General features: G+C 49.3%; 1 protein-coding gene across 3 annotated transcripts in view; it reads right to left on the bottom strand.

Annotated features, from left to right (window-relative positions):
- Window positions 1–1,298: 1,298 nt before the first annotated feature.
- UAP1 (UDP-N-acetylglucosamine pyrophosphorylase 1) overlaps window positions 1,299–18,107 on the bottom strand; it is an 18,633-nt gene continuing 1,824 nt past the window's right edge. Inside the window, exons 2-10 of one of the 3 annotated variants that reach the window (XM_011377034.2) lie at window positions 16,595–16,799; window positions 14,473–14,648; window positions 13,008–13,178; window positions 8,790–8,985; window positions 7,693–7,833; window positions 7,035–7,223; window positions 5,901–5,951; window positions 2,579–2,645; window positions 1,299–1,873 (exon numbers count right to left, since the gene is read on the bottom strand). In XM_011377034.2, the coding sequence (XP_011375336.1) occupies window positions 1,781–1,873; window positions 2,579–2,645; window positions 5,901–5,951; window positions 7,035–7,223; window positions 7,693–7,833; window positions 8,790–8,985; window positions 13,008–13,178; window positions 14,473–14,648; window positions 16,595–16,799 (1,289 nt within the window). In that variant the 3' untranslated portion in view covers window positions 1,299–1,780. The remainder of the gene's footprint in view (window positions 1,874–2,578; window positions 2,646–5,900; window positions 5,952–7,034; window positions 7,224–7,692; window positions 7,834–8,789; window positions 8,986–13,007; window positions 13,179–14,472; window positions 14,649–16,594; window positions 16,800–18,107) is intronic. The other 2 variants (XM_011377035.2, XM_011377036.2) reach the window with 2 other exon arrangements.

Below are 18,107 nucleotides of genomic sequence, written 5' to 3'. Positions count from 1 at the left end.
AGACTCCTGTTTTTATAAACATTTACCTGCATCTGTATCTTCTGAACTAGAGCAATTACTTCAGCAGGACACACGAAGGAACACGTGCTACTGCCTGACACCTTCATGACGCAGGGGTTCTCAGACTCTTTGACCACAGCCCCTGTCCATCAAACCACCGCCAGCCCAGTGCTGGCCTGCCCCACCCTGCCAACATTAATATCATCTCAGTGACAGGAAGAGCAAACAGCAGATGAACGGTCAGAAACAAGAAAAGGAGGCATCCCCTTCAGGCGGTAAAAACGCTGCGGTTCTGCCCCCATACCCATTTGGAGTTTGTTCTGATGGAGAACGCGAACCTCACGAATCTTTTTGAGAAACGGGATGGGTGACAATAGCAAAATTGGGCTGTTATTGAAATAAAACAGAAAATATGCTAAACACATTATTTATGGCTCAGCACCCAGAAAACTACATTTAGATATCAATCATATGCTCTTTAAAAAAAACTGATTCTTAAAACTTTTAACTTCTGCAGAACAAAAGGCTCACCCATGACATTCCAACTTGTAACAATGAGTCAGTGGGAAACAAAAGTTTTTAATCTCCTCTAGACGTAATTTCAGAATGTTTCATTTATCCAGATGCTAATTTTATATACTTTTGGTCAATACTTAAATGCTATATAAATGTATTTATAAAGCTCAATATTTTCATGCAAACTCTTTTAGGCACAGAGAACGCTTACTAATGACCAGTTATCTATGGCCCACGTTTAAAGAACCACCTTAGTCTCTGTCCCTCTTTTTAATCTTCTAGCTGAAAACCAAACCAAAACCAAACCAAACCAAACCTGAATAACAGTGATGAACTCACCTGGGGAAATGCAGGAACCACAGTCTCTTGATTCTCTTGAATCCCTGGGGGCAAATATTTGGGTAAAAGAGAACAAAGCAATGAAGTGAGACAAGGTTCCCCAGCCTGGACAGCACGGGCACCGCGTGTCCTGTGCGCGGGCGATGCCGGCAGCCCCGTCTCCGGTCATCAGATGCGCTGCTCCGTCCCGCCCGCTCGGAGAGGGGAGTTCGCCCCGGCTGAGGCCACTGTTAGGAAGCAAAAGGGGAACAAAGTCCAAAGTAAGACGTTCATTTAGGGCTCTGACTCCGCGGTTTCCCGGAAAGAGTGTGTGTGTGTGTGTGAGTGTGTGTGTGTGTGTGTGCGCGCGCGTGTGCATGTGTTGTTTTTGTTTGCAATATCTCAGTTTCTCCCAAGTTTCATATTTTCTGAATGGAATAAATTCCTCAAGGTACAAATGACACTCCAGAGACAAAAAGAAAAGTTTATTTTACTGTCCAACTATTTTCTTGAAAAAGCTTACTTTTGATAAAATAAAACAAACTTGTAGTATCGCAGAAACCTTCCGACATGTACAAAGGCGTACTGTCACCCCGCAGAACTCTGAAGACAAGCTTCTAGCCCCAGGCGAAGGGCGGGCGCACGCCCTGGCCACCCTCACGCTGCAGGGAACTGCGTGGGTGGCACTGCTGTCCTTAGCCTGGGGAAAATTTTATACAACTGAAAACTATAAATAAGACCGTCAGTGAGCTGAGAACCTTAACAGTGCTCTCTGCAGTTCAGGCCGCTGCTTCTGGGGGGCTACGTAGTAGTTAGGAGAGTTCGACAGGCAGAAGGAGACTCTGTGGACATTCGAACTTGAGTAGCCTCAGGAGGGGCCTGGAGGCTCACAGTCGGTCTGTCACACGTAAGCGCTGCTCTCGCTGCGGGAAACTTGGCACCTGGCTCATACGCCGTCCTTCACCAGCTCACAGACGCCATTCTCGCCAATGATTAAAGGTGCGTGGAATTCTTTGCCAGCCACGTAACTTTCTAGTCCCTGAGAGGAGGGTTGAAATGAAACACAATTAGAAAACTGGGGGACACTTAGTGGCTGTAATAATGATTTAAAACATGAATGCCACGAGTTGGGCTGAGGTGCAGCATTTATGTCAATAATGATCTATTTATTATACTTTTTAAGCTGGGCTTAATGTCCTATTAATGGCAGCATAAAACAAACAAGAAATGAAATTATCTTGATTATAATAAAATTTCTAAGGTTAAAAAGATGATACTCTTCACCAAGAACAGCTGGCTTTCTAAGCCAGGGGGCTGTCTTGGCCCTGGGCCTGAGCGCAGTGACAGGGCCCTCCAGCAAGGGCACGAATGAGAAGGGGAGGCAGCCCTAGCTCCCGGGCCTGCGAAGCCAGAGGACTACGCCTGTGAAAGCAAACAGACCCTTCGAGAGGAAAATTCTATTGCGCTGAAAACGGCCAGATGATTTATCTAAAAAAGCAAGGCCGTCACGTACCCTTTAAAAGCCCCTTGCGTTTCCGCACAACGAAAAATGGACCGAACAGGAAAGCGTCCCCGTGGGAACCGCCCACTACGGGGTTTTCGGGGAGCAGGGTGCAGGCCCTTCTCGGGCGGCGTCCGGGAGCAGGGCCATCGGCACCGCCCCCTCTGCTGCTCCTGCACTCAAATGCCCATCGGCACCTGAACTCCAGCTCTAGAACAGGAGGGAGAGGCAGAGCGGACTCACCTCTCCGGCGTAGGAGACGAGAGGGGAGATCTCGCACTGGATAGGGACGTCGTGGGCGTCCTTCAAGCTGAGGGAAACCGAACGTGTTAGACACTCGCGTCCCACCCCCTGCCAGAGAGCCGCGCAGAGCGCCGCTTCCCTCGGAGAGGCCTGCGATAAGGAGCCGCTCCTGCGTCACAGCCCTGGTGATCTCTGACCTCCCGGGGGCCACGGCACCGTGGAACCGTCAGGGACAGAAGGACCCTGTGCGGGGTGGCGCCAGCAACCAGCACCTCAGCAACCGCGAGACGCCCTGTGCACGTGTCATTTCTGTCGTTTCCAAGTTTTAATCTGATGAAGAGGGAACTATTTACTGAATGCGTGCTACGTTCCAGGTACGTGGCAGGTCCTTCGAAGCCTTCCCATTTCATTTTAACCCTTGCCACAGCCTGAGAGTCAGGTTCCACTGCGGACAGACATGCTGAGGCCTCAAAGCCCAATACAGTGGCCACTGGCCACATGTGGCCGCTTAAACTTAAATTAATAAATAAAAAGTTTAATTATAACTTTAAAATTCACTTTCTCAGTCATAACCACATTTCGAGTGCTCCGCAGCCATGCCGCTGACGAGCAAGCCACAAGCAGACAGCGGTTCCTTCACTGTGGGAAGCGTCGCTGGATGGCCCTGTCCAGGAGCCGGTGAACCGTCCCCAGCCCCGTGCTTCCCTGTGCCCCCTGAGCCCCTAGATGAGCTGAGCTGATGGACTCTGTTTCCGAGTGCTTCTCCGTCACCCTCACCAAAGCCCTTTGAAGAGCTCAAGCAAGACGCAGCCACACAAAGGCCCGGCCCGGCCACCCTGTGCCTCCTCCAGGCACGCTCGCCATCATGGCCTGTTGCCATCCTGCGTTTCTAAATTACCTAACACAAAAGTCAGTAAGGCATGTTTAAAACGCATTTAGAGGTGTCAGAGCATGGAGTTTTTTCACCATTTCAGCAATTGGGCAACAGGAACGAGGCCCAGCCTCAGAGCCCAGCTCCCCTTTGCTCTCCTCTGTGGTCAGCCTGAGGGCTGACATCCTGCTGAGGGCCCCTGAGTGTAGCCTGGTCTTCCTCTGGACGGAACTGTCTAGCCAGCATTCAGGGTGCTCTGCGTCCGCTCCCACTGCTCGCCCTGCCGCCTCCACCCACCTCATTCTCCATGAGGCCCCTTCGACCAGCCGCATCACACCCGTCCGCCAAGTTCAGCTCAAGCCCCAGCCTTCCCTCGACTGCCGCTTCACAGTGACTGTCCTCACTCACATCTTCACACAGAAGACAATACAGTTATGAGGCGTCTGCTGAGTCACTGCTTCCTAGGGTAATTATTATTCACACTACACATCCAACACGCAAACACGCACTGCCTGATGATGTGATATAACGTTTATGTCTGTGCATCGTGAACCTCCTGACAGGCTGTGAGGGTGGGCGCACCACAGACTGATCTGGAGAACAGGTGCACTACAAGCCAGGACGCACCTCTCTCCCCGTGTTCATCAGGTTCCATCGAGAGAGCTCCAGAGGTATGGCCCAGACCCTTCCGGGCAGCTCAGTCATACTAAACCAGACGGACTGAAGCCAATGTCGCTGGAAAGGTGTACAGAGCCCACCCCGCCCACCGCACCCCCCCAAGCCCCGCGGGGCTGGAGTGCCGGGACGAGAACACACCGCTGGCCCGAATATAACTTTCCCCTGTGCCACAAAGACACCCAAAAAACTAACAAAGTCGGCTTTAAGAAACAAAGCTGGATGCCCTGGAGGACGAGAGAGAGACGCGACGGTCGCCCAACGCGAGGTCTCAGGAGACGGGCACGTCAGCCCGAGACCAGCACTGCCCCGTCTCCAGCCACACGCACTTTCGGTAGCTAGCACTGCTCAGTAAGTGAAAAACAAAAGCAATGTCATTCTGTCCAAATCCAGCACGCTTGCTCCCATTCCTTCAGGACACCTGCGAGCCACTTCTCCCCTCCTCCGCCCCTCCCACCTTCCAATGATCTCTCTCTGCTCTCCGAGGGCATCCTCTAGGGTTTCTAAGTTCGTATCTCATTTGAGGACAAACTGTGATTTCAGTTTAATTATTCTACAAATGGCTAAAACGAAGTAAATAGGGAGAAAAGTACTAAAAGGACCTGAACAAGAACCAACTGTTTAAAACTTCTATTTCTTATGGGAGATGGCTAGAAGTTGTTTTCAGGTGTCTAAGTAAGAAACTTTCACCTTTTAGGTTAAAAACTGTGGTTCAATGAGAAGGAAATTTATGGTAAAAACTTTACGTCTTAAATTAAAAAAGCGGCTGGCTTTCACGTATTCAAAATGATGGCTGGGACAGAAAATGGCAAAGGGCTCTGCATCCCGGTCCCCACAGCATGAGGGGCGGCAGTCGTCTACAGCTCCCACGAGGAGAGCCAGCCAGATCTGGGAGTCCCCTCACTGTTGCTCGGGGCCACATCCCAGAACCACTGACAGTCACAGGGACGTGTCTGTACAGGGCAAAGATGGATGGCACAGGCAGGAAAAAAAAAAAAAAACAGATAAAATGACACTGGTGCTATGCCGTTCCTGAAGTAACTCCCACCTCCAGACCCTCCACCCTCTGTATTCCCCAAGTTATCTTAAACGCCTAAGAGTAAAGCTAAACCTACTAGCATTAAAGTGTAACGGATATGAAGCTGTCTCCTTCGCCGTAAAGACAATGGCTTTTTTCAAACCCTGTTAGCACCTAGATGGCAGAGGGCACGTGCTACCTCCAGCTAAAAATTATCTGACATTAAGACAGAATGTCTTTAGGAGCAGGACAACTGCCTATGAGTAACACAGAGACCAAAAGGGAGGCTGCTAGCATGAGAACAGATCCCACGAGCAGCTTCCTCGCCTTCGGAGCCATCAGTGTGTCTGAAGCGGGTGGCCTCTGTGCCGAGGGGGACATCCAGCTCTGAAGGCGCATCCACAGAGCATCATTTCTACCTGCCGTGCTTATGCTAAGGGGGTGAGCTGGGATCCAAATCTGCTCTCCCGGCCTGTAACCTGCTCTAGGTCTTACCTGTCACTTGTGATGTGTCACTGCAGGCTCAGACACCTGTGGTTGGATTCTTAGTAAGGCATGCTCCCCAATTCCAGCATGCACCGAGACTCTGAGTTAGTGTCATCCAGACAGACACCTGCCACCAGATAAGCAGTAGAGCGCCCCCCCAAAGCTTCGACCATCCACCGCAGACCCCGACAGGCAGAGCGCTAAACGACAGCACCAGTTAGTACAGGGAGCGCCGCCCGCCACCACGCCCCGCAGGCAGGCTGGGTAGTTACTTGTGATTGGCATCAGCTGTGACGGTCTCCGCCCTTCCATTTGCAGCACTGCTACGCAGGAATAAATAAGCGTTAACGGGAATGAAAAACAAAATCCAAAACAGTAAGAAAGAAAAGGAACTGCAAAATATACTTGTCTGAAAGGCACGTATTTATGGCAAATTATAAACCCGGCAAAGAAAATCTGAAGGGTTAAGAAACAAACTCAATGGCCAGAGATGAAGCATGAGGACAACGCGTCATGCCATAGAGCAAGCTGGATGGCAAGACAACCTGAAAGAGGCCCGGACTCTGAGACAGCTTGCCAGGGCCCCTCCTTGTGGAGACGCGGCACAGACCGGTAGGTTCCGGTGGCCGGTGCAGGCGCCCAGTGCTCTGACACCCCTCCGGGCACTCCTGCGCATGTGTGCCACAGCCAGCCCTTTTATCCCGTAAGAATACAAATTACACGGCAGAGTGTTCTTTATATAAGCACAGAAACGTCAAATGATTTAGAAGGGGGGGATTCTAAGTGCCAGTGGAGATTTCATCATAAAATATAAGATTAAGCTTTAAAGAGCTTTATCTCAGATTTAAACAGCTATCAGTACCTTTTTATTTTTTTAGCGTCTAAATTCCCAAAACGTTTCCGAAGTTTTAGTGTCAGTAAACACAACTGGCATTCATTTCTCTTCCCGGCACCTCCCTCAGTGGCCTGAGTGGCATGGAAGATGCGGTGGCCCTGTGTCTCGCAGACGGTGTGTGGGCAGTGGCACTTTGGGGATCTCCCAGAGAACCTTTGTAGGGAGGCCCCTGACACACAGCCAGCAACGCCCCACCCTCTTGCCCTGAGGTCTGGCACACTTCTGGCGGGCTTGAACCCGAAGGCACACCAAAGCAATGGCCTGCCGACTGTGCCTCAGTAGGGGGCTTTTGGTGACACGCTGCGGATGCCTCCAGAGAAACAAGAGCTTAGAAGAGACTCCCCTGTAAGAGGAGGCAAAGCCAGCACTCTTCATAACGGGCAGAGCTGTCTTCGGCTCACCCGGGGACTGGCCACGCCGATGCCGGGGCTGGGGGCACAGCAGAGAGCAGAACGGAGTCGGAGAGGACAGGCCGGGACACGGCCCCCTGGGGACAAAGGCACCGGCTTACCAGGGAATCGCGGGCAGGCGGGAGCCATTTCCGTCTACGAAGTGGCCCCCCGCGTTGAGCACCCAGCGGTGGTGAAGGGACAGCAGAGCGTGCCTGGCCGTGGTGGGGTTGTCCTTGCCACTGTGACTGTCCGCGTTCTTGAGTGGGGAGAACTCGTCTTCCCGTAACACCTCATACACCACGAACTTCCTAGAGGGAACCGGACGGACGCTTTATTCGCCACCAAGTGACACTGCGCTCACCTATGGCTAACTGGTCTTCTGCACTCTCACGGCAGTCGAGTTCTGAGACACACACCTCAACACCACGCGCGAACCCCGGGAGAGCTACGCCATGGCACGCGGCCCTGCAGGGCATCCCCAGCTCAAGGCCACTTTCTGCCGAGCCTCTCTAGCCTCTCGGCCAGAACAAGTGACTTTACTGGCTCCGCAGGACAGCCAGGTAAGGGACTGACTGATACAGACGAACGTGCTCATAGGCAGCTCAGCGCACTGCTGGGCAGGTGGCCTCACGTTGGAGAGGCAGGGATCCAGGCCACACGCTCGCCACCCACATGCCGCAGCTGACAAGGTCTCCTGTCCTGGGAACAGAGCCCAGCCGAGGGCAAAGCGCAGCATTTTGGGGCACGTCCAGGCTCCCCGGCACTGCGCGAACGTACTTTGCAAACTGGAAGATGTCGAAGACGAACTTTTCCATCTTTATTCCATTTGGTTTGTCTGGCTTAATTAACTGCCCCTGGGGATCCACAAATGGAATCTTCTTTTGAGCCACATGGTGCTGCAACTGAGGTTCATAAACACTAAGAGAGGAAGAAAGACAATCACTCTCCAAACGCAGAACGCCAGCAAGCCTGACAGCCGGCTCGATGGCCGGGACTGACGGTCGAGGTCGAGCATTCGCTACGTTTTAGTTCCTACTAAATGGTAAATGGACAGATTTCCCTATTCATCTCCTTATGTTAAAAACAATAAAGCTCTCCACGTTAAAATACACACGCAGCTCACGCCACTGTCTCCCCCTAAGTCCCATGTCCGCTCTTCGCCCCAGCCTGCCCAGCTGCGACCCCTTTAAGGATGGGATGGAAAGATGAGTGTTAACAGTGACGGTGGGTGACCAAACGCAGCTAAAACAGCACAGATGGACGGGAACTATTTTGGAACCGGAGTCGCCATTCTAAAGCAAAGCCAAGCAACTTTAGCAGGCATCTGGAACGCCTAGAAGCTGCCGAGTGGAGCGTTAATAGTGAAAAGGCGCCACTTCGCGGTCCGTGGGATAGACAGCTCCGACTGCACCCGGTGGCACTACCATGCTGGCCTCCAGCCGGGTCTCAGCTCTTTCCCCTTCACTCCCTAACACACGAGTCCCCAGAGGCTCGGCGGGAACCAGCTAAAGTAAATCGTGTGAGCGGCTTCTTAAAAGTACAGATGCCGGACACCCGCCTCCAGGAATTCTGATTCGGTAGGTGGCGGGGAGACACCTGTACCATAAGGTCTGCAGCTGTGGCAGAGAGAGCGTTCCACTCCTCTGCTTCACGGGAACCAGCACAGCTGGCGGAGGGGGCGGGGACGCCCTGTGGCCCCCGCACAGGCCATCGGCTGCTCCGGGTCTGCAGGCTGCGCAGTCTCGTACCCAGGACCGTGCCGCAGGAGCAAAGGCGACCCCAGGAAAGAGGGGCCGCCCCACAGGGTCTCCCTGCTTTCCGCCGACCGCCTCTGTGACTGAGCAAGTGTGAGCGCAGAGCCGCGCCGGCCGTACCTGACCACATCTCTCAGGAACCGCACGGTGAAGAAGTGGTTGGCGATGTTGCCCGCGCTGAACAGCAGCCGCCCGTCGGGGCCCCGCCGCTGCGCGGTGGCCAGGGAGATCTCGCTGTACTCCACCACGCGGTACACGCCGTCCACCCGGCACACCACGCCCACCGGCTCCGTGGGGTTCGTCTTCTCCACCACCTGCCGGCAGAGACAGGGACAGGAGGGGAGGGGCCTGAAGCGCTGCGGTTTCCAGAGACCGCGCTCGCGCTTCTTTAAGGTATCAAGAGGCATCCTTAACTTTAGACAGTCACCTAGCCATCCTTATACTCTCTGAAATACCACTTTCCAACTGGAAACGCCGTGAATTGCCTCCTTCCTGGATATCACCTAACTCCACAGTGGAGAAAAGTCCATCAGACACAGACAGGCCGGAGGAATCGCCTGGACTGGGAATAATGAAAAGAGGAGTCGACGTCTCCCGACGTCCTCTTTTCATTATTTAACGTGTCCTTAGCCGCACTCAACCACTCGGAGAAGACACGAGATGGGATTCCTCTGGGAGGCACAGGACAGAAAAGTAGGCATCTAGCCTTTCACTTTATATTGCCCAAACCGTTATTTCATTTGAAAATAACATTTCTTCATTTTCGTTCATGAATGCAGCATACTCCTTGTTTTTCATGGACTTGGCTGGAGTGATGGGTTAGAGAAGGCAGGTCACTGCCCGCCCCCTTCAGACAGAAAAAGCCACCCATATTTATCTGCTTTCGATGCTAGATTTTGTTCAGAGTAAGAGATTCTATGCTTTTAAAAAGTTTGAAAACCAGCATTTGATCATCTGTCAGTGGATCTGGCTGGTGGGGGAGCTGAAAAGTACACATCAGAGGGAAACGTGAGAGCGTTCAATTTTATAAAAACCTCACGGGTGCTTCTGGTACCCACCACCCGGGTTCCACACAACTCGCCTAAATTGTTTAGAAGAAAATGAGAAAAGAACGGTATTCAATGCACCAACATAAAGTCGAGGTGCAGTTGAGATGAATGTCCAACAGAAGAACCGAGCGGTAAAACTATCTGAAGAGTCTGTTTCGTTTGCCCTGTTCAAGTAACAGTGCAGCACACTCCAGGGCATTTTGAAAAATCTGTCCCCAACTGAAGTCTATCCTAAGTACATGTGAAATCATATCAATAAAGTTAAAACTTTTTTCAGCAACCGGTTCCTTAAAACAAACACAGCCAGCAGCATCTCTTGCAGACAGCCGAAGCCACCACGGAGAACTTGGTTTACACAGCAATGAGAGCACAGGCCCGGAGTCCCGCCCAGCGACACGTCAGCCTGCTGTGCAGTTTCACTGTGTGCCCCCTGAAAGGAGCACAGTGTTCGATGAAAAGAAACTCTTTACCAAGGAGTGGGGGGTGCCACCGGAGGGGAACACGGCACGGCAAAACGACCTAAGCGAACCACTCCAGTCCATCGATGCGCTTCGCACACTTTGCCCTGGGGGTCTCACTACGCAGGGAATTTGGGGTCAATTCCTCTCGTCCCCAATGAAAACACACACACACACAGGTTTCCTCTCTAGTCGCCTCTATACGCCCCCACTGTCCCTCCCCCGAGTGCAAACCTGCTGGCCGAGCGTTTACTTCCATGACGACTAACCTCCAAACACTATAAAAGTCCAGATGACAAAAGAAATCATCTGTGTACTGCGCAGAGCTGGAAGGCTGTTTATATATGCGGAAAAGAAAAAGGTTTGCTCTGCGTCCCACAAGTTAAATCCTAGAAGTTGAGTTCAAAGTCACACTTTGACCTCAAAGTCAACTGCTTAATGAAATGACCTTTGATCCGCCACGGTCCCTGCCTGCTCAGCACTGCTCTTCTGCGGACCACTCTGCCCTTCAGCGTCTTTCGTCAGGGCTGTCGCGCCATCATAAGCACTTCATGCACCAAGACCGGAGCCTATCAGGAAAGCACTGCAGAGAATTCTATCAGCACACCGAGTCACGCCCTCCCTATGTGCATGAAATACGTAAAAAATGTATTTTAATATCTTGATCTTATTGAAATAAAAAGGATGGGAAGACAGATGACATAAGTGGTTTCTAACATGTCTAAAAGTTTTAACGTATACCAGTCCAATCACAGTTCGGTTCCATCTGAGTATTTACTTATTCCTTCGCTGAGTGACGACTGCGTCACATCCCAGACACAGCATAGGCAGGAAGACAGACTGCATGTGTCCTTCAGGCCCCACGCACGGGCCGTGGAGGAGCCACTGGTTGTACGCGCATCTCTGTGTGACCGGCACACTCACAAAGGTCACCGTGCCCATGCAAGGTTTTCTGAGCTGCCAGCAAAAACATGGCACTGCCAAGAGGCTGGTTTATGAGGCGATACGACACTGGCTTGGAGCTGGAAACATGGGTTCTGATCCTCCCTGCTACGGGGGTGAAGGGCCTCCAGCCCGGAACCAGTTTAGGGCTGGGCTCACGTGCTCATTTCTGAAGCCAAGGGGTTGACCGGGTAACCTCTGAGGTCCCTTCCAGGCTTAAGTCTCTGATCATACGTAATTTAAAATGATTCTGAAGCTCAGAACTGTAAAGTTTAAGTTTCTGTGTTCGAAAAAAAGAGTGACACCAAGTAGAACAAAGTCAGAAATAGTTTTGTTTTGCTTTGTTTTTAAACCTTAGTCGCTACTTACAATGCTATCCGTTTCGATTACGTTTGGCAGCTGTTCACAAGACAGTGCTGAAGCTCCTAGAGGAACACACAGAGGCCTAAAACAGATGAACTAAACCAACTCAGGAGGAGTCCTATTATGTCTACCAGCTTAATCTCTCAAATCTTGTACTGATAAATTTAAGAGTTCAGCTTCTACGACAGACGGATAAATTTTGAGAGTAATGAAATATTTATAATAGAAAATCTCCACCCAAGAATTTGGTATGTCTCTTATGGCAGGTCTTCTTTTTAAATCCGGAAATTTCAGATTTACATATAGTCTAATTTGTTTTTGTCAGACACTTGTATGGTTTTTGCTTTTGTCAGAAAACTTCTCTTCCTGTCAATATTACAAAATTATTCTACATTGTCTTCTAATATCTCTGCAATCCATTTGAAATTGGTTCTAGAATGAGTTTTGAGGGCAAGATCTTACTTTATTTTTAAGCAGGTTTCTCATTCACTCCCCCAGTGACTGGAAATGCCACATTCTTATTCAGTACATTCTTATATACAAGGATTTGTTCCCGACTGATCCGCTGTCCCATTAATCTGTCATTCTACTCCGGTGTCAGCACTACACTCTTATTACTTTTTATTTACAATCCATCTTAATATGACAGATTTTCTCCAACCTTCTTCCCTCCTTATTATAATTCTTTTTCAACATTTTCCTGGCCATCTTTACATGTTTATGTTAAATTTTAGAATCATTCTGTCCCCAAGTGTCCCCAAAAGAGTGTCCTTGGGACTCTGATCAGGATTGTGTTATACTTTAATTTGGTGAGACCTTTATAGATTTTTAAGAGAGCAAAATTTATGTTAATATTTTTAAACCGTCTGTGTTTTTAAGGTCTTTCACGTTTCTTGTCGACTTGATTCCTGGGTATACTACGTGTTTTGTTTGCTACCATAAAGGCCTGTCTCCTATATCATCATTCATGCAACTAAAAAAGTGTAGAAAAGAACAAAGCCAAGGATGCGACCTTGTTATATGGCACTTAATTGCAGTACGTCTGTGGTCATTCAAGCAACTACAAATCTCCTTAATTGCCGTTATCCCCCATCTGCACATTTCTGTCTTAGTCACGAACTACCATGGGATGCCATGTCGCATGCCCCGCCCACGTCTACATCTGCCACCTCTACCGCCCCTCCTGTGCCCACGCTCCAGTGACTCCGCCACAGGAAGAAAGTGGGTCACTCTGAGCAAGCAGTACTTGATATTAACAACCTGTCCCGGGCCTAGGGGTGACCACGCCCTCTCCCAGGTACCTGCAAATCGACCTCACGGATTTTAAACTCTTACTGGTGATGGACAGGCATAAAACATTACTTCTAGAATCAAATGTTGCCAATTTAAGAGAAAGAGTGGGTGCGGGGTAGTTAGTTCAGTTAGAGGGATGACTGCTTCTGAAATATTCGAAACGCCGTAATAAATCCTGGAATGCACGTGCCGACGGAGAGCGGCCACACGGCCCCAGTCCGTGAGGCGTTACATAGCCCCACAGTCTGCTCCCTTGTGAATGCAGAATCCGATGAACCGGGGGTCCGCCACTCTGACCAGAATGTTGTCGACGCAGTACACGTGAACACTCTCGACGCCTCTCTGCTCCATATCCTCCACGAGGTTCTGGGCCGCAAGAGCCCGGTAAAGACCACCGTTTCCATCTGGGAAGTGAAACAGCCCTTAGCAGCACACCAGACCCATGAGGAAGGTACCCCGAAGGCTCTTCAGTGTGGGCCAAGAAAACTGAATATCCGTAAGGAAAGACTCAGGTGTCTCGCATGACACTACGCGATTCTGAAAGCGACGCAGCGTCAATGTGCAGAGAACGGCGTCTGTGAAAGACAAGTCAGGCCCGAAGCCCATGCTCCCTCGTCAGCTGTCCTGACAGGTGGGCCTGTGATGCACTGTGACACGTGAAATTACTTCTCGAGCAATGATTCCTTCATAGCAAGTTTATTTAACCTTTGTATGATTCATGTGGGCTCGACACTCACAGCCTGACAGACAATTTCACCCATCTAAATGTATGAGCATTTTATACCAAATAATTTGTTTAAAACCAGATTAATATGAAGGTCCATGGTGACTTAAATTGACTATAAGTAAAGCCTCTTCTTTCCACATCTATTTTCAGTACTGACTAATGTACTTCTTCCAGCGACAAGCTCTACACAGCTGAAATAATGAAAAACAATTAGACGGCTTCACAAAACAGAGCTAGGAATAGTACGTTCTTCTATTAATTAAAAAGAATATTAATTAAAAAGTAGCTCTCTGGAGAGCGCCACAGCCAGCAACACTGGTTACTCCCCGTCAGCCCGTCCTCCAAGTCCTGATTCAGAGCTCTGACTCCATGGACATGTCTGTTGTCACAGCCGGGCTCATACTTGGGGCCACCACGTGAGGCTGCCCAGGCAGAGCGGCCCGGTTCTGGACGTCACTGAAAAACACAGTGTGCACGCACCACCTGGGTCTGCGCGCGCGGCGGCCCTAACGGTGCCATGTACACAGTTTTGTATTTCTTGTTCTCTTACTTAACCCACTGAAATTATTTCTTTGTCACTTAATTAAACAACTCGTTTAATACTATGTAAGACTGTTACAGTGAAACTCTACTTCAGCCTTATTTACAGAACTACGGACGGTCTCCATTTCTCACTGCCGTGAGCCACGGTGCCGGGAGCACCGCTGCGCGTGAAACGCCGAGCAGACGGGGAGCGCCCCGCACGCTGTGGCGACTCCCTGCCAGCGCCGATGTCCGCGAAGGGGGAAAGGCATTTCCGGTCCACCCATGGGCATTTTCATTTTTTAGATCATTAACAAATTGCAAAAATAAATAAATAAAAATATTAATTTTTTTTAGCATCCAAATCACCAAATTAAAACGAAAGTCAAAATTTAATGATTTATGTCACTACCATTTCTAGTCACCATTAAATAAGCATGGTTACAAACCTGGAGCCATAGAAACCTTATTCTTCTCTTCCAAAATAATTTTCCCATCAAAACTCATGGCTGGTAGCATTCCCTGCTGAAAAAAGATCACATTCTCCTTTTTCAAACCGAAGTACTTGTGTCTGGTGAAGGATTCCTCCGTGGACTCCACTGTTCTGCCGCTCGTCATTATATACCTTGCAAGAGAAAAGCACATCTGCTAAGTGACCCAGCTGCGTGGATCAGGCAAACAAGCCTTGTCTGTCTCTCAACGGGAAGAAGGTGTTTGAGGGCGCCTGAGCGCCTTCATCCTCACCCTGGAGCAGCAGCATCGGCTGCTGCCCCAGGGGACTTTCTTCCCCCATTGCACCCACCCTCACGTAGGGAACAAGTCTCTGTGACAATACGAAACACACCTCCTGCAAGAGAGCCTACAACCAGCTTATGTAAACAATTGAGAACGTTGTAAAAAGTGTATTTTAAATTAAAAATTCCTATTCTAAATAAACAAGGAGAAAAGGGTAACTGCACGATATTCTAATGAGCTCTGTGGTTCTTTTTATTAAAATTTTGAAATGGAATCTGGGCTCCGTTCACCCTTCATTTAAAATCATAAAAGCGTAATTATACTGTCTCATCACAAAAATCCAACCCATGCCAGTGTGGCAAAGGAGAAAAATATTCCATCTAAAACCACAATTAGTGACTGAAACAGCGTGCTTTTAGTAGAACGTAAACTACGAATCAGTAGGGCTTTCGTCTATTTTGGTTATTGATATACCCGCAGCACCTACAAGCAGATACTCGGTTAGCACCTGTTGAATGAATAAACGAGGAAAATGGTATAACAACATCCCACCATAGTAGATACCTCTGTCCAACAAATTGTCCTGCGCATTTTGAACTTTGGGCACAAAGGCTTGGGCTGATTTAGAAGATGACAAAAGAGGTGGCTAAGCTCGTCCACCTAAGAAAAAATAGACACCCTGAGTTGTGAGGAGAGAGAAGGAAATCCAGCGTGACAGTAGGAAGCCGGGTCATCACTTAGAACACAGATGTCCCTCAAACACCCCACAGGAATCAAGAAGAAAAGTAGTTCACAAGGAGGCAAACACTTGTGAAGAGAGCGCTAGGAAGGCTGGGAAGTTATAAAAAGCCCATTTACAGGTGTTAGTGCTACAGAAGCAACACGGGTCAGAACAAAAGCTCAGGACAGTGGCAGTCTTTCAGAGGGGACCGAGGGTATGCAGCGGCCTTGTCCTGGGGGCGTGTGCCAATCTGGGGTCCAGGCAGCGGCAGGGGGCCTGGACCAGGCAGAAGGAGAAAGAGACCAGCAGAACCTTTGGGGAGAAAATAACCAGATTCGAGACTTGAGGGATCTCACAGCCATGGCTGGTTTCCCCTCAAAACGTGCTCCCTTCCAGAGCTGCTCTGGAAGACGCGAGCTCAGAAACTTCTGAAAAGCGGAGCAGTTTCGGGAACGGCTTGGTGCACAGGAGGTGAAGGCCGGCGAGGCAGGCCCTGAGAACACGGCCCGCACGCAGACGGCCATGCTGGCCCGAGCAGGCACGATAGTGGGGCCTTCAGCGGGGGCGAGGGTGGGGGACTAGGTAACCTGGCCCTTAAGGGTAAGAGTCCCAGACTGAGAGAACCCACCGAAAGTTGCCCCACACCATGTTGTCATGAAATGTCAGATACTAAAGACAAGAACAGACACTCAATGCTTTCAGAGAGAGAAAGAGATAAAAAGACTAGGAATCAACAAGGCCACAATGTCTCGACCACGGTGCTGGAAATAACGGAGTGATGCTGCTCAACTCCAGAAATTCAAATTTTCAATCGGAAATTCTATACACAGACAAACTAGTGGTCGGTGTGAAGTTTCTAGACGCTGAGCCCGCAGCACCCCAAAGTGCTCAGGCAGGGACAGAAACGTGGGAGTGGGTACACACTGCTTGTGAGGGCCACAGTGACCAGCTACCTAGCTAGACTGCATGACACTTTTAACGTGTACAGGAAATTACAGCTCCCAAGGACATCGGTAACAGGAAATAGGTCTGCTTATGAATAAAGGACGTATGCATTTCGAGTACTTTAAGCCAATATGTGCTCAGACATTCCCTCATTGTGAGACATTTCTTACCACGGGATGGTGCACTTGTTGCCATGGTATTTTTCAGCTAACTGCTGAAGCTTCAGGATCCGCTCTGCTTGAATCTGAAAAAGTGTCTTATGGGATGGCAACCCAACATCGTACATCCCCTTGGGATACGAGACACCAAGTCTTGTCCCTTGTCCACCAGCTAGAAGAAGAACAGCCACTTTGTTCTGAGAAATCTGGAAAAGTCCTAGAAAAGAAAACACTCGTATCACACACCACTACAATTTGACACTTTAGAGTTACACACACCCAGGCGGCAGCAGTCACACTACCTGCAAGAGGAATCCACATGCAATCGTGAATGACAACCTTGTTAACGAAGACATTTTTCTTGTTAAAAGTTAAATTTATATAACCCAACCAAACACTAAGTAATGAATAATATACTTTAATGAACTAATAATTTTCTGATAATACTGGAAGGCAAAGACCAAGAGATGTCACAGATGTTTCACAGGTACTTGACCATTTATTAGATGTGGCAAGTTGAAGTAAAAATAGGACAAAAGAAGATATCTAGGCTTCAGGATGAGTGATGATGCTGTTAAATTACCTCCAGCCTATGAATTAATCAATAATAATTAATTAGCGAGCATGCAGAGATTCTAGGCAAGCGACCACCCAGTAGATGTAAAGAAAAAGCCCTCGGCCAGGGCGCCATGTGGCACAGTGGGCATGGGCCCTTGGTCAGGATGCCAGGGCCTGAGAGCTGACCCGGCCTGGCGAGCTTTGGGGTCTGCCCACAGAGCGATGTGGGGAGACTTTGTGGAGCAACGGAAATGTTCTATATTTTGATGGGAGTGGCAGTTACATGGGTGTATAGATCTGCTGAAAATTCACAAAGTTAGTACATGCCATTGCATAGAATTATACTTTGATATAATTACCAGGATTCCTGCTGTCTGAAACAGCATCATCGTCTACACTACAGCAAGCTCTTCCCTTTGAGAACTCACTAGGAAAACCTCATTTTGTTATGAATTGGCACACACACGTAAGTTTCCAGCTAAGTGGAAAGGATATGATGTCAGTTACAAAGTCTCCTTCTCCACCCCTACTGTGTAAGCCACAAATACTGTTCCCTTGACAGTACGGCCAAAAGGAAGTTTGCTTTGTACCTTCTTATATTATCCTGGTTGCAACAGTGCCAGTCTAGTTTAAATGAAAGGTCATAAATGTAGACAGACTAGTTCCACAGATTGCAACAATTTTACAAAATGGTCATAAAGAAGACTCAGATTATAGGAAGCCTGGCCAGCTGCTCATGGTCCGCATTATGCAAGGTCAAAGCTCATGGACTTCCCATAAAACGAATTCTAAGCCTTCATCCCCATGGAATCGAATGGAACCCCAGGCTCTTGGAACAGTTTGAAAATCAGTAAATCCTAAACCCAGAAAAAGATGCAGAGAGATACGCAGAAGGCTGATGATGGCAGTTTTCCCTCTTTTTCTATGAGAGGCAGGGGGTGCCAAGGAATGGAAGGCAAAATAAAAA

This window comes from Pteropus vampyrus, unplaced genomic scaffold, assembly GCF_000151845.1.
Source record: "Pteropus vampyrus isolate Shadow unplaced genomic scaffold, Pvam_2.0 Scaffold304, whole genome shotgun sequence".
In the NCBI taxonomy this organism is placed as follows: Eukaryota; Metazoa; Chordata; class Mammalia; order Chiroptera; family Pteropodidae; genus Pteropus; species Pteropus vampyrus.
The sequence above is the reverse complement of the archived record's forward strand: the minus strand, read 5'-3'. Positions and strand labels throughout refer to the sequence as shown.